Source organism: Osmia lignaria, chromosome 9, assembly GCF_051020975.1.
Source record: "Osmia lignaria lignaria isolate PbOS001 chromosome 9, iyOsmLign1, whole genome shotgun sequence".
NCBI lineage: Eukaryota > Metazoa > Arthropoda > Insecta > Hymenoptera > Megachilidae > Osmia > Osmia lignaria.
In genome coordinates this window covers 10,472,971-10,497,294 of record NC_135040.1, presented here as the reverse complement: position 1 = coordinate 10,497,294, position 24,324 = coordinate 10,472,971, and the positions used below count along the sequence as shown (strand labels likewise).

Sequence of the window (24,324 nt, the reverse complement as noted above, 5' to 3'; positions counted from 1 at the left end):
GCGGTTATAATACCATCTGCATGTATTTAGTGATGTAAATAGCAGTTGATGAAAAAAATTTGGATGGCTTTCTTCTTGTCGATGATAAAAAAGATATTGAATAATGTATTTAAAAGACACATGGATTCGGGTGTACATATGGTGACATTGAAAAGTTGAGACACTCTATGTACCAAGTGTTAAAAAATCAACCGCTTTCGAGAACAAATTATTAAGTAGTATTGCTAAAAGATTAATCCGCCCAAATGCACTCGATCTTCCCATACACCTCTGAAAGAATAAATCTAGAATCATTTCAGCTACCCTAAAAACCCAGAAACCCAAAGATCGCGAAACCAGGACGATCCCCATCTTTCCTCGTAACTCATCAACCTCCTCGATCCCTTCTTTCTCTCGGCAACGAAAGTAAAAGCAAAAAAGTGTTACACCAGGGGGCCCGAATGTAACGGAAGGGGGAGGTTCACAAATCGTTGATGAGATAACGATCTGAAGCAGCAAGTAGCTAGCAGGTACTGAAAATCGGCCTCGAAGAGAAGACCGGTCCGTAAACACTTGTACGCGACGTCCTACGGTGACTTCTCGAGGGCTTCCACGCTTTGATGTTCCAAGATCATGGTGTGTGGTCCCCTTAAAGAGTCTCGTCCAGGGTACCAGACCCTGTCTGCCATCCACGAGACGTCTAGGTGGGGAGGCAGGACGGTGGCGTGACCCCGAAGAGAGGCACCGTCTGGAGGTGACTCGGCTCCTAAAGTGATTTACGCTTCGCCAATGGCGCCTTTTGTCTAGCCACACGGCTGTCAGCCGTGTTTGATTTTCGCAATATATTATGCGGTTCGCGAATTATATTGCGCCCGCTCGTGGTAATAATTCAACGATGACGAGGTGACGCGAGCCTCGTCTACGTTGACGCGAACCGAGGATTCTGCGAACCGGAGGACCAGAACCTCCGGAAACGATGTTCCTCGAGAACGAACACGTTCCTCGTGGAGATTCCATTAGGACATCGTTCCCACGGTCATGCGTGCTTCTTGGTCCTATACTGTTCGGTTACTCCTATTTTTCTTGTATTTTTTTTTGACTGATGGAAGCTCCATCCTTCTATGAACGATGTCTGAGGGATGGTATATTTCTTGCAAGAGATATCAGTCGGTTAACACATGGATGATCTTTGAGGATGATTTGTTACGCGTCTCATTCTTAATGGACAAATATGCGTTAGAAATTAATTTCTAATGATTTTGGGTAAAATTTTTCTCTGCTCGTAAGCGCTGTCATAACACGACCAGATGTTACTCGACGACTAAACGTGACCAGAGCGTGAACGCCGCTATGCAATAGAGCATAAAATAATATTTGACTGAATCGTGACCGCGCCGTGACGGGGCTATTCGAACCAAGCCCAAGTCGCACGATGATACCATCTTAGGATATATTTTTTTTCTTATTCGTAGTTTCTAACCGATTGTATTCACCTTACGTGCACCATCGATTCTGATTCTCATCGAGTGATTTGAAAATTGAAAAAATAGTTAGCTGAAAAAAGCAGCCAAGTTACGGTGCACTCGAACTCCATCCTCTTCAAGTTCTCAGCGCTGATAACCGTCGAAAACGCGCGTTCTTCGACTCGGGAGCTAGCGATAAAGCATCCCGTAATTAAAACGCGATCGTCGCGCTTTAAAAATGCTTCACACGCGTCGCGACGCATTCTTACGCTTTCATTTTTTTCTCGCATTCGTGAGAACAGGATCCCGCGAATTCCCGTGCAGCAGGGGTAATTAACGGCATATACATATGTACTTTAGCGAGGCGGTTTCCCTCGTTCGCGCGCGATCATCGAGCAGCCATCGACGATGGATCGAACAATGGCTTCGCTGTCGTTTGTAAACAGGAAACGCAGTTAGCGGGTAACCACGGCGTTCAGCGTGTAAACGCCCGTACCCTCTTGTGTTGTAATTAGACTTCACTCGCGTATACTAACGTGTGCCACTCGAGACCCCGTCCGCGGTTAAGAGGTTCCTTGGCGAGGACTTATCTTATCAGGGGTGGCTGTGGATTGAGGGAAGCGAGAGGTTGCTGTAAATCTGCTTGCTCTCTTGCCTTACAACGTGTTCCTTGAAATTGCTTCTTTAATACGGTTCCCTCGGTGTACACAAGATGATCCCGGGAATGAGAGGGATTCGTGGACTAAGCGGATTGAAATGATGAAACATTATTTTAGTACGTGCAGACTTGTGTTACTAGAAACAAGTTCAAAAAAGTTTCTCAGTAAGAAATCAAGCAGGTTTCGTTGAACAATAGAAGGTGGTCTCAAGGTTTCCTCTTTTTCGAGAGCGAAACCGCGTTCGAAAGTCCGCGACGAAAACTGATCTCGTACAAGAGACCCTTTAATTGGTCACGTTCGATCGGCTTATCAGCGAGAACGCAAAATTGTCGGGACGAAGTATCCTCGACAAAGTGTTCCCGTGGGAACGATCGTTAATTGTCCATAAAATACGCTCTCACCTTGCGCCGTGCTAAAAGCAGAATCGTGTTCGTACCAACAGGCCTACGTATCCGCGAGAGGACAACGATGATCCGAAAGGAATAACCATCCCTCTTTTTTGTGTTGCTTTCCTCCTTTTCGTCTGCAACTTACTAAGGCCATTCTTGTTTTTGTTTCATTAATAATGCATAGACGGTTAATAATTAAACAGTAAAGGCAGAGATAGGAAATTTTCAAAAGGGTGAAATAGGTGAACATAAAGAGGATTGTATCTTCGAAACAATCGTCAAAGGAAGGTGGTATAAAATAGGCGGGGTGCAGAACGAACGATCCAGGAAACAGTTTAGTAGTGTAAACATTTTATTACACGCTTGTATTCCCGCAGGCCGACCGAATGAATCGCGGCATTCCTCTGGAGTCTGGAAGCATGCAGAGGGACCCCCTTTTCCTTTGCGTTCGAGAGCAAACAAACCGTGTATCTTTATTACAGTAATAACTATAATCTCGAGGCACAGTAAAGAAGGCCTTCCCTTCCATATACGTTGCACCCAGGCGGTTCTCTCCTTCGAAACTGCGTAATCAGTTGCCGTCTACTTCACTGAAAGCAGCTCTCCTCACTTTGAACAGTGACTACAGATGCAAGAAGACTAGACATGCCTTTGTATTCGAGGGGTCATGATTTAAGGGGTCGCAGACACCCCCAGATGAGATTAGATCTGCATGCAGAGAGCACAGCCAGTATGATAATCGTGCCTGTTTTACCAGTCCCTCTTTTACCGCACCTCACACTGGCATATGAAGAGATCCAATTTTCACCCCTTTATAATATTATAATATTATTATAATTGTTTCACAAACTTGTATTAAGAAAGCAGGGATGTGGAGAATGCAGAGCTGTTAGGGATGCTGGGATATGAAGAAAGCAGGAATGTAATGGATGATGAGATATAAGGAATGCAGGGGTATAAGGATGATAAAGGTTTAAAGGTTGCAAAGATATAAAGAAAGCAGGGACGTAAAGGATGCAGTGATGTAAGGAATGCTGGGATGTAAGTAATGCAGGTTTACAAGGGATGCAGAGATGTAAAGGAATCAGGGATGTAAAGGATGCACACGAGAGTACTAAAATCAACAAGTTTGATCAACAAACTCCTAATGAGTTTATTCAATAAGCTAAGAAGATAAATACAGCAAATTAAATGAACGCAGAAAATAAAATAAGGGTATACGCATGTTTAGCAGGTAGATCTGCACCCCTTGGCGGTCGGTATAAGAATGATGATGTTTCACTTCGCTCTACGCCGAACGGTTGATAACGGTGCCGCAGCCAGCTACCTTTGTTCGAATCAGTGGTTGTAAATATTATTTTGTTTTTTTTAACTTGAGAAAATCTTGCATAAGACCCTCTACCGACCCCTGGGGGAGGGCGGTAGAGAAGTGTCAGATTCCTAATTACTAAAACCCCACGGCGACACACACGCTATACACACACGGGTCAGCGTTCACTATCATTAGAGGAGAGAACGCGATTACGATTGAAATAGACACGGTTCGATACAAGTGTGGCGATCAAATTGATTCGCTGCCAATTCCCGACAATTCGTTCCTTGCCATTTTTTCCTTATGTAAATCACCGTGTTCTATTACTTTCTTAATTTACACGCACGGTGATGATACTTATACTAAGCTAAAAAGCTGTGCTGTAAATCATTTTTAAAAACAGCCGACATAATTCAAGCGAGTTTCCACGTTACGATCCAGCCACGCTTTCGAGCGGCATAAAGATCAATCATCGTATGACCATACTTATCGCTTCCACCTTGAACCTTTCGTAACGATCTCCTCTAACGTTTGGCAGAAGGGAGAAAGACTTTGGTGTTGTATCGATGGGCCAGAATCGACGGAGTCTCGTTAATTTTACGAGACGATTTACAATCGGGTGAACGCCTACCGTGCGTGTACACCGCGCCGCGATCGTTTCACGGCCGACTCGCGAGCATAAAACGACCCCGGCCAGGATACGGTATTTTATACAGAGGATTTCATTGTGCTGTCCAGGTCGGGGAGGAGACGATATCCAAAGGATTACGTTTCTCGCTTGCTCGCACGCTCGCGGTCCCTCTCGTTAAGACATTCGCGCCTGTTAATGGGAAACCGTGCGGCGGTTGCGACGGCTTTTACGCAACACAACTCCGTACATGGCGTGGATGCGAGCAGTTTGCTCGTAAAATATGACGCGTATCTTCTTATTAGAAGTAAATTGTATCCTCATTACCTGACGCGCTTCTACGCGATCCACCGCTTCTCCTCTTTCCCTGAAATCGCGACCAATCATTTGCAATTCAATATCACGGATTATTAACACCGACACTTTTGTGTGCCGTGTGAAATTGAAGGTTCGTGGGTAATTTTTCAAACTAGATCCAAATATTATATCTATATTATACCACATTCATTATGCTTTCATTTTATCTTTCCCTCGCTTAACTAACACGTTCGCTATTAGCTGTTTTTTATACTAAAAATATATAGAAAAATATAATATCAAGCCTTTGCGATTCAATTCCTGGAGAAACGTCGTAGAAAGTGTTCACGGTATGACATTTCTTCCGGATGAATTCGTAGAAATGATCTAACATACAGGGCGGGTTACTGTCTCTTGTTATGATCGTAAGTTTGCGGATACACGAATCGTTCGATCATTATCAATCGACCTAATTCATTATTATACTATCGCGTTGTGCTCGCCTAACGCGGCATTCAAATCACCGGCCGCGTGCCATTGTTTGATAAAAATCCGTCTGGCACATTGATCGCGTATAATTTATGAGGCCACAGTGTCGTTCGTCGAACATACCATACTGCTTGCATAATTTATGAAATCGTCGGGTAATATTTGCTATTCTATTCAATCGTGTTTGCGCCACGAAAAATTGCTTTCGTTCAAATTGCCGATTTGAAACATCGACTCTTGGTACTCTTATGTTTCTTCAACGAGTACAAGAATGAGCGAAAGGGTGCCCGTAGGGGGTGCGATTACTCATTGAGACGTTGATTGCGGCTACGGCATACTTAACCGAATCTTTCATCGGCGCCGATTTTCGGGATAGTCTGTTTCTTTCCATCGACGAAGAGCAGCACTATTTTACAGTCCGTTAAAGGGTTGACTGATTGTTCGAAACGCAACGAGCGCTTGTTTTTAAAGATTGATGGCTGGTAGTCATCGCCGTTTCTCTTTCTCGTGATGCTCGTTGCATCGATTCTTCGCAAGAAAGTACGACCGACTTCTTTCGTTCCTCTTGTTTAAACGTTATGCAACTCATTTTTAAGAGCGAGATCTTGTGGAATTGTTGGAAGAAGAGTATTCGTATATTTGGACGTAATTACAGGCTGACCTCATGTTCGTTGTGTAATCGAGATGACTGTATATTCTTCGAAAACATTTGCTACAATTATATCAATCGTTTCGATTAGAATTTCTTATTAAAGTTATTCTATAGTTCAATTGCGATACGAGTTACTCAACGAACGCCCCTCATTGAGAACCGATCGAATATCATTCATCGATACTTTTAGGTGTCCATGCATAATCGATTGGAATTATTTATCCTTCGAGAAACTCCCACTGTTTTGCATTTCTTTCAACACACGGATCCCTGTGACTTTCCTCGTCATTTCCTGAATATTCATCGCCTGAATCCTTTGTAATCGAATAATAAGTTGTCACGTTCGAAGCAGCACCAGGAAGCAAACTTGACTGTACTATAAAGTTTGTTGCACTGTATACAACATCACTCCCTCGCGATGTAAATCAAAGCAATGCTGTACTAGTATAACAGGACGATAAATCGAATGACACGGTCATTGATGCGAGAATTCCGAGAACTTTCAGCGAGAGGGAATCACGGATTCCCGCGTGGGTGACCGATCTCACGTTATTGATCCAAGTACGAGTACTGTTCAGTTATTGATCCGCGTCTTGCTTGTAAATACACCTTTACGTAACGTATTGCAGGTATACAGAAGTTTTAGTCATCTTTTAGAATCGATGTAAAAGCGATTCGTTGATACCAGTTCTATTGTAATTTGTAGGAATAATGTGACATAATGAAAGAGTATTTTTAGCATTTCTATTGTACGTTCGAATAATCACAGATAAAGGAAACTTATAATCAACCCCCACGATGAATAGGCTCGCGTTCCTTTGTCCATCGAATGACATGTAAGAAACAACCTGACATGCCTGTTTCTTTTAATTACGCAACCCTCGACGACATATCCCACGCACATGACCCATTCATTATTTTTCATAAATAAAATTCAAAGATTTACATTAAAAATTCACCGCGCTTAGACAGCTGCCATAAAACCATACCACTCTAATCATCCCCCTGGCAGAAATTCTGTCGGCCCATAAAACTATTGTCGCATCTCTGAAATGTGTGCCTACGAAGCAGCCACCCTGAACGAGGGTCGAGAAAGAGGCGAAGGGAATAGCACCCCGTGAACATTATCGAAAATTTGGGTCTCCCAGGTTCGTTGTCCTTTTCATCTCGTCCGACGAATGTGGGACGATAAAACGAGCCTCGTCCCGAAAGCCAAACGAGGCGGCATCGTAAAACGCTCGCGTTTCGGGGAAGGTGCATCGTTACGAGGAAGAAGGGGTCTACGTTGGCCCAGGGAAAAGGCAACAACCAGGGTATTATCTGGAGCAAAAGTGTCTCCCAAATGCTCGTAAAATCAGCCCGTGATGTTCTCGAGGAGTAACTTTGGCTATTTCATAAGAGATTTACTTTGATATTGAGCGAAAATTACAAGTCAAGGGTTGATTTGTATTAATCTCCTTCTTTATAACTTTGAAATGATGGCTGTAGCGTATGAAAGTACATACATTTAACTAGAACTTCTAATTAAAACTCGCTTACACGCAACTCACGACAGGAATATCTCAATTTTTTCTTTCTCTTGGACTCCGAGTTCGACACGATTCCGTATAATTAAAGCTCTCATTACATTAACGCGATCATCATAAGGTGTGATTATTTGCAAAAGTTTCGTAATGGGAACGTGAAAACGCATCGTTTCGAAGTGTCAGATTGGCGAGCAGAATTTGAACCTTCCAACGGTTGCTAATGTTCTCATTTGTTACACTTTCTACTTGCTCGATCGTTCCCGCTGCTCGCCAATCCGTCTCTTTTAATAACGTTCCAGCATCGAGCAAGCAGACGCGTGCAATTACCGGCACACTTTTTCAAACGACCTGCCAAATCTCGCCGGATTAATCCCGCATCCACGCCTCTGTTCGAGCCTCGTTCACCTAACACGCGGCCCAGTGACCCGAAAAACTCCTCCCCCCTCGTCTTCTCTTTGATTCGAGTTCGTTCGATGAATCGCGACGTCCAGGACCACGAAGAGGACGAACGTCCTCTCCGCAGCCTGCTCCCGTTAATTATTCTCGCGTATTTTTCGCTCGTTGCCAGCGACGCAATCATTAATCACGCGTGTCACGCCTGTATATACCAGCGATCTAATTATCCGACCGACAGAGCTGTTGCGAATCGCGGCGGGAAAACGAATATTGGATGGATGAACGAACTGATCTAATTTTTCACGGCAGAAACTCGCGACATTTGTACAAAAGAATTCTAGAAATTCTTTACGAGAGTTTATCATGTTTTCTTTTTTTCTTTTTTTTTTTTAAATACGTTCCTCGTTACGTAAGAGGACCCGACATTAACATAAACTATGGGTAATAAAACGAAAGCGATAAAACGAGAAACATCCTTTCACCTTGTCGGTAAATAAATTACTCGAATTTGATACGAGATGTGTGTTTATCGCGGGAACGCAGGAGTAAGTACACGTGAAATGAAATAGAGTGTTGTATGTTCGAAACGTTTCACTCGTGGACTACCACGACGTTCATAAATAACCAGACGGTACGCGGTCGAGCGTGGAACAGCTGCGATATGTTCTTAATTATTTAACGAATCAAGCCAGACCCTAATTACTCACTGTCCTGTCGCGTTAATCTCTATAATCGCGCATTAAAACGTGCAATCTTTGTGCATACACGGTGAAACTTCGATAAACTGCAACTCGAAACTTTTTATAAACGTGCCTAGATACAATTACGATTAGATTCCAGACAAACCTCGTCGATAGAAAATCGAAATTGCTAAAATTATCGCTGAATATTAAAAACTTTCATTAGCTAACGATTGTCGTATTGCATTGCAGGTATTATCCTGGTTGTGCAAAAAAGGCGAGGATATACTGTCGAAGCACGCTCAACACTCGGCGACGAATTTAACAGCGGCTCGACTTCACGAAAGGGATTTCGAAAAGTTCTATTTCACGTCGATGGTGAGTACCCGTTTTACTTCGAGTCTTAGAGTCACGAACATCCTTGCTAATGGAATTGAAAGCAACGACCGAAGAATCGGTCCATATATGTCCCGAGGTTTCACTTTTTTCACGTCTCATCGAGTCTTTCGTTACGCTTCGATACGGAAGAAATTCCGTCGAGAGTCGGCTACGAATGGCCGAAAAATATTAAAAGGTTCCTTTCTGAAGATCGAACGACCCTAGCTAATTTCGCAAACTTAACGATGACTTTCGTATTTTCTATAATTAGAAAACGTGTAACACAGACGTTAATGGGATCTATATTTATCTATTGTAAGATCGCCTGTATTGAATCGATTTATTCGATGATCTATAGATCCTTACTGTTTTACCGACAAGTATTCCGTCTAGATCGCGATCATAAAGAATCGGTAAGTCGATCTGCTAGTCCTTGTGGTGCCGTCTGGAGTCGGCCGCTTCAAACAACACTCTACGTTACCGATTGAATGGTGCCGCGGAAATTGAAATAGTTTGGAAACTTAACGACTTTCCCTAATGGCAGTAATTATTTTTCTACCGTGACTAGAAGCGACTATTTAACAATCGCGAGTCCCGTCTAATGGGTATACCTGATCGTGGATTAATTTCGAAGGTGCGAATCTCCTCGGCAACTTTCGCAATTAGAAACTTATTTATGGAGAAGTCGATTATCGTTTTCCTGGTTGCCGGAACTTTGAGTGGATACCACTGTCTCGTCTTATCAATCGATCGTGCAACTCCGTGTCTGTCGACAATGCCTTCCGTTCCGATAACGGAGACCAATGCGACAGCCTGACCTCCGCTTTCTGCGTTTCCCATTTTCTCGATAACCGATCGCAAAACTAACAGGGAACCTTGAATCGCAATTAAGCAGAAACCCGTAAAAATGACATACTCGAGCGACTCGGTACTTATCTGCGAAACGTTTATCGGTTAATGTTTCTACGCGGTATCGGTACCAGGAATGTTGTTTCCTCGAGTTCGCTTGAAAGTGGCGAAATTCTTTATTAGGATATTCCGGTTTTCTATCGTTTACGTGTTAACACATTACTTACAACTTGCGGACCAAGTACTTAGACACGCAATATCACCCTATAATTAAATCACAAATTGAAAATAGAAAGATTAATTACGTTATCAACCACTTCTTATTACAGTGTGTTTTAATTTTAACTTCACCAACCCTTAATTTTCTATCAAATTAAATTCTCATTGTAGAACACAGGATAGATGACCGTAAGCGAATGACGGATCATCGAGTCACGCCTCATAGTCCCGTTTTATTTTTAATCTTCGTAAGTAGGTCTCGCCTTTGTGTTTGAAACTTCACCTACGCGTGATCGAGGATCGCCAAATTTGTCGATAGGTTTTTATCGTAGGCGTCGGACTTTAATTCATTACACCATACCTGATCAAATCTGTCCCACGAGTTTCTTTAATTTTTTATACATGTATCGTCCAACTTTCTCCGTGTAATTAATTGTCGTTTAATTAATACTTGTAGAGTACTCGATCGTTTGAACATCGAAAAACGTTGTACGCTGGTGTTTTCGTAATTGATCAAATGAATCAGACGTGTCCCTCTCGAATTTCTCAATTCTTCATTTAATTCGCTTAAATTTCTTTATATAATAATAATAAAAGTAACAAAATCATTAGCATATCCATCGATGGCATGAGTACAAATTGTCAGATCATTATCCAAAAATACGTAGACGTTCTTTTTTTTGGATGCAACGTTCCAATGACCCTGATCGTCCCTCTTCCCACATGTCCTGTCATAATTGTCAACGATGATCGAGAAAAGCGATTATTTAGGTCGATCGAACGGAACTGGGACGTCCCGACGATTTATTATTAAGCGATCGAAGCTCCGGCAGCTCGATATTTGGAGCATCCGGTTAATTGCGAAAAGGTTCGGTTAAACAGCGTATCGTTTGAAACGATCGTAAATTAATTCGAGGATGAAGGTACCGGTGGAACGGACCGGTTCACTCGGATGAAAATAAAATTTGTTCGCGATCCTTGACACCCCTGTTGATCCAGATGCATCTACTTACACCTGCTGACATTAATATGTTGAACGTATTTTAACCTGTTAAAGCCGTGCAACGGGTTCGTTCCTCGCGTGAGAGCTTACGAAAAATAATATCCGAAGGAGATAGTTGAAAATTTCGGAAATGGAAAGACCGATATAAGTTCTCGTAACAAACCGCATTTTTGCTTCTTTCACGTCGAATCCAACATTCCTGGCTTCCCGACATTTACAAGCTGCTCTCGCTTTCCGCGAGCGCAAATTTCACCAGGATTCCACCGGTGAAAGAGAACAAGAAGCGTTAAGTGGCGGACACTCGGTCCCGGTGTTTCCCTTTTTCACGACAAAGTCTCGCAACAGACAAAGACCTTACGTTTCACTAGATACGTAATCATCATCCGGAAGGTCGGCGTAGTTTCCTCGAAGTACAAACTGATGTCTCGTACCGGAAGCCGCACCGATGACAAAGACAACATCTAGGTGGCGCGTTTTCGTGGACGACGTTCTCGTAACCCAATTACAGGAACGGGTGACTCGAACGTGTTCGGAATAAGAAATGAGACATCTCAGCAGCGTTTTAATGCTCGTGAAATCACGGCCTCGGTTGCTAGAAGGATAAACTGGCTTGTCCAACGAAAACGACGCACGTCCTCAAGGATAATCGCGTGAAATTCACGAATATTCCGTGTAATTCCACGATGATTGAAAGTGACCAACGTTTTTCTCGTTAACGGCAAAAGATCTTCGGTATTTCGATGCTTTTTGGCGAGTCGTTCGAAGACCGGTGGGAACCGGTCGATTATGTCGTTCGCCATTTTTGTCATTCGATGACTTGGTTTGTTGGGGAATAAAGCGTAATAGGACTACATTCTGTACACGTTCGATCGTTATTAAGGTTCCGAACGGTATTTCTTTTCTCTTTTTGGTAAAAAGAGTTGACAACTAAAAATTGACGTCGATTAACACCATGAAAAGAATCTAATACCAGAAGCGATTGCGATTTCAGTCACGCGTTCGATGCTTCTTCCAGAGGATTCTTATTAATTAAATTGAAACAAAAACTAAGCAACGACGAGATAACGATCTTTAAGACTCTCTATTTGACCATCAGCTGGGTAGACCCGACTTTCCAGCTACGTATCTTCGCGCGGAACAAGGCGCAATCGTATCCGGCCGAGAGTGGATGATGGACGCGTGTCGCGAATCGCGATCGGGAAATCGTTTCGAAATATCGATTGCAACATGCCGAATCGGCACAAGGCGGTCATGCTCGTTAGCCCTGGTGTTAATCCGCCGCCCAACACTTGGAAAATTATAAAATTTTCCTTGAAACGAACGTTCCACACTTTACAAATGAAATCATGATTGAATCATAGTAATTTCATTTTCAAATCAACCTCTGCAGCACCCACTTTCCACTAATATATATCATATTTAATGCTTCCATGCTTCCATTCGACTGAAAGGATCGGTAGAGCTCACTCTGCATTCAAATTGCAAAGTATATTCCGCTCACTGTCGATGGGTGATCACCGACGAATTCAATTGGCCGCCTTATCCGAGAGCGTGGCTCCACTCGTGAAATTAGGGAGCAGACTTTCCGTCCACCCTTCGAATTTTATTAGCTACGCGTCTACCCTTCGGAAGATCGTCCTCGTGGCTGTTCGCGCGAAAAAGCTTAATCGCTTCGTTCCTCTTACAACGCCCACCTCAAACTCGATAGAATCGTTCCCTCTTGAAACGAAAATACAACATCTGTCGTTCACAATTTTCTCATTTTCTCTTTTTAATTTTCAGACACATAGGTTATAGACTTTTATTCATTTTTATTCTCGGTATGAAGATGTTAAATCGTAGAGGATTGCGTGCATTCGTTTCGATGTTCTCTGACTTCTGGAACGAGATTCCACGCGATCTAACTCGTGCACGAGATGCATCGAGCCTTTAATGCAACTGCAAGCATGCACTCGATGCACCGTTCACCTGCATACGACCGACAGGGACGGAGTTACGCGTTACGCATAGCTGATCAGACGCGTAGGTGTAACACGAAAAATAAAACGACGGGATATGTGGGTTAATCGACGGTCAAAGTAGAACGATGCTACCTGGTGTCTGCTAGTCGAAAGGTGGAACGCCTGTTCGATGTTCTTCCTGTTTCTCTTCTAAGGAAACTCTTCCGTTAACGAGAGAATTGCGTGAGATATTATCGTGTCGGTTTCGATTAAATTGTGCGGAACCAGGTGATGAATTATTTGTGTGTACACTTGATACGAATGTTAACATCGAAGTGTTGACAGCATTTGCAATAATATAAGAGTACATAAGTCTTAATTGAAGTAACTTATTTGAAATGGCTTGGTACACTGCGCTGAAAGTGAAAACGTGAAATTTGCTGTTTGGATATCTAATTAGACCGATGCACGTTACACTTCGTTTCACAGATCAAGAATCTACCAACATCGGTTTCAGTATAAAACACGAGAAACGTAGAAATCGGTAGATAACTAAGTATTAAATAACTGAAATCTTTGAATAATAAAATGCTATCAAAAATTCAATGAGGCTGCTACGAAAGTAATTCATATCAATTCAATAAATTCGCTTAAAGTGATCCTATGATTAGCATCATTATAATAGATAGTTTCATCTTGATACCGAAGATGATGTTCATAAAGATGTACAATTAAGACAATATAAAAATTGGAAAATTTGTTTTCACGCGTTACGCTCTGAATCGCTTATTGTATGAAATCGTGATCTATGAATAATGCAAACGAGAAACAATGATGCGTTTTATGAGGAACGTTCTTACATATAAAATTAGAAATGGTTACGACATACTTGACCGCATAATTCAACTATAAATTATTTAATTGTGTTAGCAGTTCGATGATGGCATATTTGATAGGAGCAACGCGATCGAAGTTGTACTGTTTTGTAGCATGCAATTCGTTTATCTTCTATTTCAGTATTATCGTGTCATCGAGAGAATTAAACGAGATAACAGGTTCCCGTGAAAACCATTTACTGACAACGCGTTTAACCTAAATACGAGAATTCCCATCGGATCAAGTGTTAGATATGAGAGAAGAAATCCACGCACAAGGTATTCCAAGGTCTTCTCAGTTCCTTACGTAGTAAGCTCACCGTGACCCGTTACATTTACGCGAACAAGGCGTGCCGTTTTACGGTTTCCTCTTCGAGACGCCAGTCGGACTACTCGCAAAAGCTCTGATTGCATAATGCAATATATTCAACGGGAAGACGTAATACTCGAGTAACATTGTCTTCTTGTTCTTTCAATCATTGCACGGAGGCTACGCGAACTTCCGAAGAAAAACGTTTTGCAATTTGTCGGGGAACCACGGCTCGTAAACAATATCCCACGTTCTTTTCAGAACAATAATGCGAATGTTGGATGACGTTCGGTTTGCTCGACGTCATTAAATTTCGCAGCTTCAAGTATTTTTCATTTTCCTTTTTCCCTTAAAGTTTTCCTCGTTGTTCAAGGTATTCCCGGTATGACCATTCTCTTTGCCCCTATCGCGCGCGTTTACCTGTAATCTCGCATGCAAATCGGCGAAACGGGGGCTGACATTAACTGTCCACTCGTGCAATGTAAATAAGTCGATGAAATATCGAGAGGTGAAATTATTCGCGATTCCAGACGCTGATAAGAGATCTGCGTCGCCCCGACGCTGGTTCAACTTTGCTTTGTCCAACTGATTCCGCGAGAAATCAACATCTACCGGTATCGTAAATTCCTTTGATTCTAATTATAATTCTTCTTAAAGTGTTAAAAAGCAAAACGGTTCCTGTTCGTTGCGCCGAGTGATTCGATGGTCAACTTACGGTACAAGTTAAACCGATCGATGGTTCGTTTGACAATCATCGACGCCCGTCGCGGCAGCCTCGAGTTATGTACTACGTGCTCTTCATGAAAAATGAACGAGACTGACCCGGTGGCTCATACGCCATTACGCGGTGTCTACCTGTACCGCGTAGAAATGAGTGGAAAACGTAACTGTACCTTAATATTTCTCTACGAGATGTCATCGCCGAAAACGTGTCCCTTTTGCTGGCCCAAAATAGCCATATTCGAACGTTTCGCGCGCGATTATATGAAAAGTTTCTATACATCAATCTTCTTATTACGATTCTGCATGCAAGTATCTTAGAATGGAATGAATTATGGCTACCATTAACCGGAGATACTTTTGTAAAATCTTTACAGTTTTGAAAGAGAAACTAATCAAACAGGAGAGCAACGAACGAAAACGATCGATTCGGTTCAGTGCGGAGTCAAATAATTGGCCTTAATTTATCGACATACTTCTATGCACTATCTACTGCCAGTTCGTTAAACCTCTATCCCTCGAACGAGTTCTCGTTTCGCTTCTGTTTTAAATAATTATCTATGTATTTTCAATAACTAGAACATACGGGCTGACCTTACGACGAAACATCTTTCATTCTTAACCATTTCGCCTAAAATCATTTACTATGTATTATCAGTATCGTAGAGAAGAAATATTGATTGTTAAAAGTTAGTACCACCAAAGGGTCAATTTTCTAAAGGGAGGAGAAGGTAAAATGATATTTCCTATTCGCCGCCCAATTCGGTAAAACGATTTTCTAACGAGTCGCGGTACACCTCCATTCAATCTGGATCACCGGTAAACGCTCATTATTACACAGTCGAGTGAACGATCGTTTCAGGATGTAATTAATTAGCCACCGATCTGGCGAGTAAAAAGCGTGGAACAGAAGCCGCGAAACGGGAAGCAAACGGCTCTCGCGAGTCGAACCGGAGTGAGATTCAAATGGGTAGTCGATTTTCGTTGCTTTCGTCCTTTTACGAAAGCTGTTAATTTCCGAGAGCACTTGGCTACGTGGCCGATTTAGTTGAACTCGAAAGTGTAGTAACCCAGTGGCACGAATATCGGCACACGGAGAACGCCTGTTCCTCGTCGATTTTCTCATTCGTGAGTGAACGTTCACGCTCTTTGTCCCATTGTATGCCAAATTTCTGCGCTCCTTCCGACAGCTTTGCGTCACAATTGGGAATAAAAGCGAAGCAAACGTCGCGGCGGCCTTCGTCGAGTTAACCAACGAATAACAAACACGTGGACGTTTAGCGAACGACTGTGTGCCATTTTTTTCCTTCGAATACGAATGAAGTTTCGGGTAAAAGTGAACGTGACTATAATACTCGCAAAAAGATCTACTTTGTCGAAAGACACGTGTTGTTGCATCAAGAATGCACGTCGCGAAGCTTGCAATTCGGGAGCCCATTTTTGGACACGAGCAAGGCCACGACGAACAAGTCCAGCGAACCAGGGCCTGGGTTCGTTAGCTTGAAAGAGTAACGCGAGATCCGCGTAACGAATATGTAATGTTCGCGTATATACGCACAATAGCATAGTTGCGATGAAAGTGGCTTGTAATCCGGGCTGAGCGTCGCGACCGCTTCATACTTAAGCATCTCGTTAGCCGATTAAGGAGTGTCCGTTCGCCGATTCAACGGAAAGGACGATCGACGATGTTTCCTTGCATTGTCACCAACCTTCGCGACCATTTTTCCGATTACAATCGAACGCAACAAGAACACACCATGGATTGTCTTCCCATCCCTATGCTGACGTTCCTGAAGCCTAGTCCAGGCTTACATACAATTGTTTACGATGCATTTTAATCCGTTCTACCTATTTCTGATCGAATCTCGCGTGTGCAATTCGTATAAAGCGAACGACGATATTATCATCGAAAATAAGAGCTCGTGGCGTGTATACTCGTTCCAACTTTGACATCGAGCATGATCGCAAGGACTCGTCCATTCGATTTTCCTTTCCCTCGAGTACCCGAGACACTCGAGCTACTTTATGCGCGAAATCGAGCTGCATAGCTATGCATTCTAAAGATCGATTACGATTCCACTGAAGTATGCTCGCAGATGAAGCTTCAGCAGCTGTTGAAGACGATGATCGACAAATTTCTAAGTACATAATCGTTTTCTCCTTATTTGCAATAGAAAGAAATTCGATTCCACTTATAATAATAGATAATTTCAACTTTGTTGATTCTTCCATTCGCATAAATTAGAAATTATACGATCGTCCTGCTGTTATGGCGTGACCAATTCCATGATCAGCAATTCTTCGTCTTTGGAATACCAAGAGATTTCTTGTCCGTATGGAATCGTGTCACTCCCATGATCGAACCAAGGTCATCACCAGTTTGTCTCTCCACCTTGCAATGCTTTGATCGTTTTCTTTTTTTTTTAAATGATACATAAATTATCCGGCCAGGGTCAGCCAGTACCCACGGTGGAAAACGCCTAACGGTGATCTGTCCGCTGCTAATTGCATCCCCGATGACCGAGCCGCTTAATCATAAGCGCGATGCTGCGCTTTTTCCATCGATTCTTCGCCGGCTTACTGGGAAAAGCGCGATCGTACCGGTTGATCGTCGTCGTACGAGTAATTTATAGTGAAACCACCGTAAGAATCCACGTTGATTCTTAATAACACGCCTTCACCGAGAGGATTCAACTGATAAATGCGTTGTGACCACGATCGAGTCGCGTGTGTTTTCTACCTGTTTCACTCTGGGAAAGTGACTCTGTTGTGCGTTCATTATTATCAGCGATCAATCGTACATGGACACTGTAAAAATTTTAATTCTAAGATGTTCATCATCTTATTTCATTGAGAAAAAGTGAAAATTCTTTCCTTCTACCATTCTTTGTTGTTAAGGGTATCTTACCCTGCAATTATTTAAAAAGAATATCAGCCTTCCGTTATGGTGCGATTTCTCACGGTCTCGTTATCGTTCGAATTTATTTGCACGACCGATAATGAATGGCACCGGTAGCGTCGCGGTATCACGTGTCGACGCAGCGGCCAGCAATTAATGGAATCCAGTGCGCACGTGCGTGAATGAATCCACGATAGGGCCACGTGCGAGATTGGCTCGAATAAATAGAAGCGGTCTTTTCAAAAATCCCTCTTCCCTTGTTCCTTCTCCGAGCCAGTGTAAATGAAAACGGCCGAGTCGCGTTCGAGCAGACTTTGCGAATTATTTTTCTCTTCGCGAAGGACGAGCTTTGAAATATTTGTCGAATAAGTTCGAAACCCTTCTCGCTGAATGCTGACACTGACAGTGGAAACCTTTGGTGTATCATCAAATTTTTCGACCGTTCAGCGATGAATTAAAACAATAATTGAATTGTGAACTGTGTTCGAAACGATGAAAAGAATGTTGCGAAGCGAAATAGGAAAAGGTGGATGAAAGCAGTGATTATGAATGGTTCGATAAGGATGGCCAATAGCAGCGGGTACGAGTGAAATTTTACACCGGATGCGATTCGAGAAATGGTATAATGGAAAACGTTGTCCGCCAGCCTTTTATCGGAGTTCCTTGCGCAAAAGCGAGCCATGCGGGACACTTTCGTGGTCCGTGTTTTTTCATTCTTCTCGTTTGTCGAGTCTGACAATCGATCATGGCCATATGGCACTCTGCTCTAGGGTTTGCGCGGAACGAATGTTCGTTAGGGTGAAATAAAAGTATTCGGAACTTTTTAAGGGATGAAGTTTTTACGTACAATTTGTGCAATTTTATTTTAAGCCTAATCTACAAGTATCCTCGAAACGTGTGAAGGCAGTGCAATTGTTCCATAATATTAGATTCGCGGATGTAAAACGTAGTGGAATGACGAAACGTCGGAGAGATTTATCTTGCTCTAAAAATATTATTCGTTTTTAAACATTCTTAGGAAATGCGAAACCGTACCGAGGTAACAAACAAAGGTATGAGTATAAAAAAATGAAACGGTACTCTTATGCAAAACACGCGCACTATGTCAAAACGATGACAAGGATTCTGCAGACGTACGATGACGCGAGGTATTCAAAAAATAAATGCGATTGCGTGATGAAACAATCAACGTGAGTCTGCATTCTTTACTTGTCTGGAAGGTTTCTTCTATTTTTAATGTTTTCTGCTTAGCGACAAAATTCTACCCTTATTTGCATACAAAAGCCGTTCGCCTCACAAAATTAGGACTTATTGAATATGTACGTAGATGGAGATAATTTTTAAGGGAGTGGCTTTTTTGCTTTTGTAATTACATAAATGTAGCAAATTAAATGTAGCGAACACGTGAACCCTCGTATCCCGGATATTCATGAGCGTTTTCCCCGCGAGACACGATTATCGAGCTTAATTTCAGGCATCCATGAACCTGAAATTCCGCCGGTTCGACGTATCGTGTCAAACTAAACAGAAACTGTCCGTACCATAATCGAAGGGTTGTTTCACGCTCTCCACCCCCGCGTAGTTTCATAGGGGCACTCCCACGCGGCGATACAAGCATGCCGAGTCTATCAATCGGCAATAACAGCAAGCGATCGCGTGAGCGCGCGTTACAGAGGCGAGGGCGACCGGTTCGAGCGGGTTTCCGAAAGGAAAAGGCATTCCAGGCTGCAAAGTGGCGGATCGCGCGCTGATTGGAGGACGCGTACGCGCGTACGTGTTCGGGACAGGGCTGCGCGAAGCAGACAGAGAAAGGAACGGGACGGAACGGAACGGATCGGATCGGCTTGCTTGGCATAGAGATCCGTATAGCGGCGGTGAGAGTTTAGAGGCGAGTGTCGAGAGTAGAGTCGAGTAGAGCCGCGGCTCGAATCGAATGGAATCGCGCGTGTGCCCCTAGATCGTTCGTGTTCCTCCCAAGTGAGTGTGCGTGCATGTTGCATACGTGCTCTACCGTGTGTGCCGTGTGGCCGTGTGGATTAGGAGAGCCGCAGCAGTAGGCCACCGGCGCTCGACGCCTCTGCGTCTCTTTTTCCGACTCGCGCGACTCCGACCTACCGTAAAACGATGATCTTCGATCCGTTGATGGATATCGATCGCTGACGCTACATCCACTCGGTTCATTTCGCGGTCCGTTACCGTTTCACGAGCTCGATCGCGAGCAATGCAAGAATAAATAGTTGAATATCGATCGTGGCAAGCTCCAAATCGATCGATCACTAGTAATTTTCGCGCCAAGATCTTCTCGTCGATCCTCTCGAGCATTTTCGTGGAAGCGAAGGCTATCGTTTTCGAATCGGAGCGCGACGATACGGCGCGCGTATCTCGAAGAGGGATCCTTGACCGACGACGATTCCGAAATAACGAGACCTTCGCGGGTGGAGACGCGACCACGCAAGGCGATTGTAATTTAGTTGACCGGTAATCTGAAATCGAGCCGGCCAGGATTACACGGCGTTCGATGCGAGGCATTGGCATCGATTTCGCTTGGAAGCGAACCACCAGAGAGGGCGAAGCGTTCATCTAGAAGAAAATATTTCAAACACCGCTTGCGAGCGGATGCAAAGTGTGTTTTCGTTGATGCGCTATCATTACGCTGCATGAGATCGGTTTAATGTCGGTTCGCAGTGCTGATGATCTTCCAAGGCGATTGTTTACCGGGATAACTATGAATCACGTACAGTGTTGAAAATGTACTGTATAACACTAGCATAGTGGACAACGAATCGGTGTTTGTTTGAAATTGATAGTTAGCCGAAAGATTAAGCGAATAATTGGACTGTGCTAGTAAGAAAAGTAATCGCGTTAGTTGCGGGTAGATCTATTCGAAAGTAGCGTATCGAAAGGATCGAAAGAAGAATATGAAACGTTCAAAGGTTTCTTGGATACATCTATGTGCACGAGCGGATCGAGAAGCACCGAAAGGAACCGGCGTCGCGTCCGGTTCGTGAAATACCCTCGTAACGAGGATGACGCGGGTCGCGTAGTTATTTCGGATGTACATCATCGAGGAAGATAGTGGGGACGACGGCGGATGCCGTCTGATCTCCGTCCGTCAGTGCGTCGACGCTGACGGAGCACGCGAGACACTCTGCTCGGAGAATCGGCCTGTCGACGAAGACGACGTCGACGCCGCTAGCCTGCTGGACGTCAAGTGTTTCCCACGTGTGCTTAAGACTCCGCACATTCTCAAGAAGTCGTTCGCGGAGGAGAAGAGTCGGGAATCGAAGAAGGATCAGTTCCTGAAGTCTTCTCGTAGCGTGGACGAGAAACGATGCCGATCTAGCGTTGAGTTTCCCTCGCCTGAACGAGAACCGGAAACACCGAACGGCAAGATCATCGAGGAGAACGAGATTCGCGTTAAAAAGGACAAACTTGAAATTTCGATCAAGTTGTTGGAAGTGGTGGAATGTAAAAGCACGCACGATGAGCAAGGTTACAAAACTACGGTGAACTTCGAATATAAAGATACCCTGACCCGTCCATCGAACGCTTCGAAGCTCGAAAAAGCGCGCGGTTTGCGAAGAAGCGTGTCCGCGCCTGGCAACGGATCATCTTGTCAAACTTCTGAGAACCAAGATACCTCGACGACCAAAGAGAAACGCGTCCAAAGCGGTTCAAAGGATCGCAAGGAAACCAAAGACTCCGTGTTTGCTAAAAATCCGACGAAAAGTATAGCTTGCGGTAAGATCGATGGCGGTCAGATAGCGAGATACCGTTCGAGGACGAGCAGGTCGCAGGATTTCGCGACCAGGACCGAACAGTCGATCGCGAAACGCAACCAGAGCCAGCTAGATCCGACGCGAAGGGCCAGGGCCTCGTCGTTCGTGATCGAGAGGAAGAAGTATCGCCAGGATACAATTACATCCTCGAGGTCCAGCGAGGATCTGTCGAGGTGCACGTCAAGCTACGAGACGGAAGCTGATGGAATGCGGAATTGCAACGGCGCCGTGGCGGGCGTCGACGAGGACGAAGGATGCGTGCTGCTAGGGGTCCGTTCCCTCAACGAGGGCCCCCAGCTACCTCTGATACCGCGACAGGACGACAGGTGCACCAGGAGGGACAGAGAACGTGCTAGGCTCCTACGACGAAGAAGAATCAACGGCAGATCCGCCTCGGTGCCCAGGGTCCATGTGAGTTCAGTTTAACGTTGACGTGCGTTTTCTTCAGTCCCCACGATTCCTCTTCGTTCCTGTCGTCGTCTAACGCGCCAGTACTTGCGAACACGCGGCATACGGTAATGCGAATTTTATTCATTTTATACGGAAAACATGGTAGTGATAAACGTTCGTTACGTCTCAACTGATATACAAAGCGATTGGATACGTAAGACTATTTTTCTGAATAGTAATCTATGAATTTTCTTGGCTTAGTATGTCAGAATTTCTATGAAAGACTAACATTTATTTTACGTAACTAATTTTCTTTTCCTTCTTCTCAAATGTTTTTTTTATTTCTTTAATGACTCATACGCTGCTTGGTTATTAGCGACCCTGGTTATTAACGACAAAGACAATCATTCCGTTAGGTTGTTTCCATAAAGTCTCTCCCGCCACTCACAAAAATAAGGCATCTGAGAATTCGTACAGAATGAAAACCAATAGACGAGTGATTTATACGAATAAAAAACCCACTGTATGTCTCTTACGATCATTACCGTTCATTTTCATCGCTATGGGACGCCATACAGGAAACAAAGGAAAGAAGCAGAAGTTGAGGCATTAAAACACGCCTATCGGTTTACGCGCCGAGTTATTGCTTTTCCTACAATTCTCGGTGCATCGTGCATTCTATTGCGCGAGTAAATCACTCCGTGGCATCAACCTGCTAAAATGCATCGTTCTATGCACCTCTCCTCCTCCTCCGCCACCTCTTCTTCGCCGGCCCACTGTCACGGATGGAACGATCGAGGTGCAGTGTTCTTTAAGGTGCACCCACACGAGGCTGGAATGGCACGGTGAAACGGCAACGTGGTATTTAGATGCGGACCGATCGACTGTTGCGAAAGCCACTCTTCGGGTATTTGCGTTGGCGAGTGCCTCGACCCGATCAGGAATTTACCTGGTGCGAGAGCGTGCTGTTCCACGCGCTCGAACGCTCTTGCTCGGATGCGTATTAGCTTCGACACACGTGGGTGAAAACGAATCGATTGATTGAACGGATCGTTTCTGTCGTTTAATCTTCTCTTTATAAATTCCTAATGAGATCTTAATACTTTTAGCTGTCGCGTCACTTGTCTCTGCATGATATTTTTCATCTATTTTTAATTACTTTAATTAATTGTGTTCAGTATTCGACAAGTTTACTGACAGAAAATTTGACCGATTCTTTGTTAGATTACAAATTATGTAGATAATTTTTTGGAGCAATTAATGCTCACATTTGTTTCGGATACCGTGCGGTGTTGCTCATTGGAAAACAATAAGCTGAACGCATTCCGTGTCACGCGGAGAGGAGGCGGGTTGCACGTGTGCCCAAAGTACGCGATGATGATTAATGATGTGTTAACGACTCGTTATGTACACGAGTGCTCAACGATAACACTGTGCAAACAGTTTTAAGAAGCTTCGCAGATAATGCCGCGCCCGAAATACCGGCAACCTCGAATACATTTATTTTAATTTGCCGAACGTTAAAACTACGTCAAGCTTTGCCTAAATTTGCTTTTATATGCTAAACGTTGCAAAGAATTTCTCTGGACAGTTTAGATAAAAATGCTAGTTACGTCAATGGCTAACTATCGAAATTTTCGGCTCGGCATTCCGGAAGGACCAACGTCGTTTTGAAAGTTCATCGTTGTTTACGCTGTCGGGGATCTCCCTGTTTGGAATCCAGCGGAATTTATGCGAAATTTCTCCTACGAAATTGCTGGCCACGAATCGCGGGAATGTTAATGGCCACCGTGTGGCGGTTCAGCCAGTCGGGGTAAATAATACCGAAGGCCTAGGACCGGTCTAACGTTCCGATCCAGTTTGAAACCACTTTCGTTTTTTCCCGTTCGCCCCTGGCCGACCGAAAGGAAACGATACCATGTTTTTACGCTGGCGACAATGCAAGGCGTGGCGTCTCCTTTCCGCGGCGCGGCGTCGTGACGCTGTTCTAGCTTTTCAAATGTCAAATCAGCTGGGCGCGAGGTAAATCGTGGCTGAACTGGGTACCTTTGCCGATCATCTATCCCATTTAACCATTCGGTTCATTCCGAACGAACTTGATTCCACGAAGAAGAGTATGTTGTTTCGTGGATTTCGATGATTAATCGAACCGTGGCAAATCTGACACAATTAGCTATCACGATGCCATTAACTTAGAGCACGCGAACGGCTTCCTCGTAGCACTTGTACGACGTCCGACCTGAATATGTATCGTCGGTGCAGCCGTTTCCGCTCGAAAGATAAATCGCCTTCAATTTCGGCTTAAAAGGATTTCCAAACGTCCGGTCTTCCATCGACGATCTACTTCTAAACTTGATCGTTTACTTCGCCTTTCCGCTTGCCCTCACGCAGCGTGATATTTAAAACGTTAAGCGCGTTACAAGATTATGCTATTCGATTTTTCCGCCGGATCCAGAAACTCGTTCCCATTAACGCCTACTTCATTTTTTGTC

At 43.9% G+C, this 24,324-nt stretch overlaps 1 protein-coding gene across 3 annotated transcripts in view; it reads left to right on the top strand.

Moving 5' to 3' along the window:
* The window catches only part of LOC117601202 (uncharacterized), a 196,239-nt gene that overhangs the window by 151,352 nt on the left and 20,563 nt on the right, over positions 1–24,324 (top strand). For 2 of the 3 annotated variants that reach the window (XM_034317688.2, XM_034317697.2), the window contains one exon: positions 8,723–8,848. The exons of the other annotated variant lie outside the window; for it this stretch is intronic. In XM_034317688.2, coding sequence (XP_034173579.2) covers positions 8,723–8,848 — 126 coding nt within the window. The remainder of the gene's footprint in view (positions 1–8,722; positions 8,849–24,324) is intronic. 3 annotated transcript variants of the gene reach the window in all.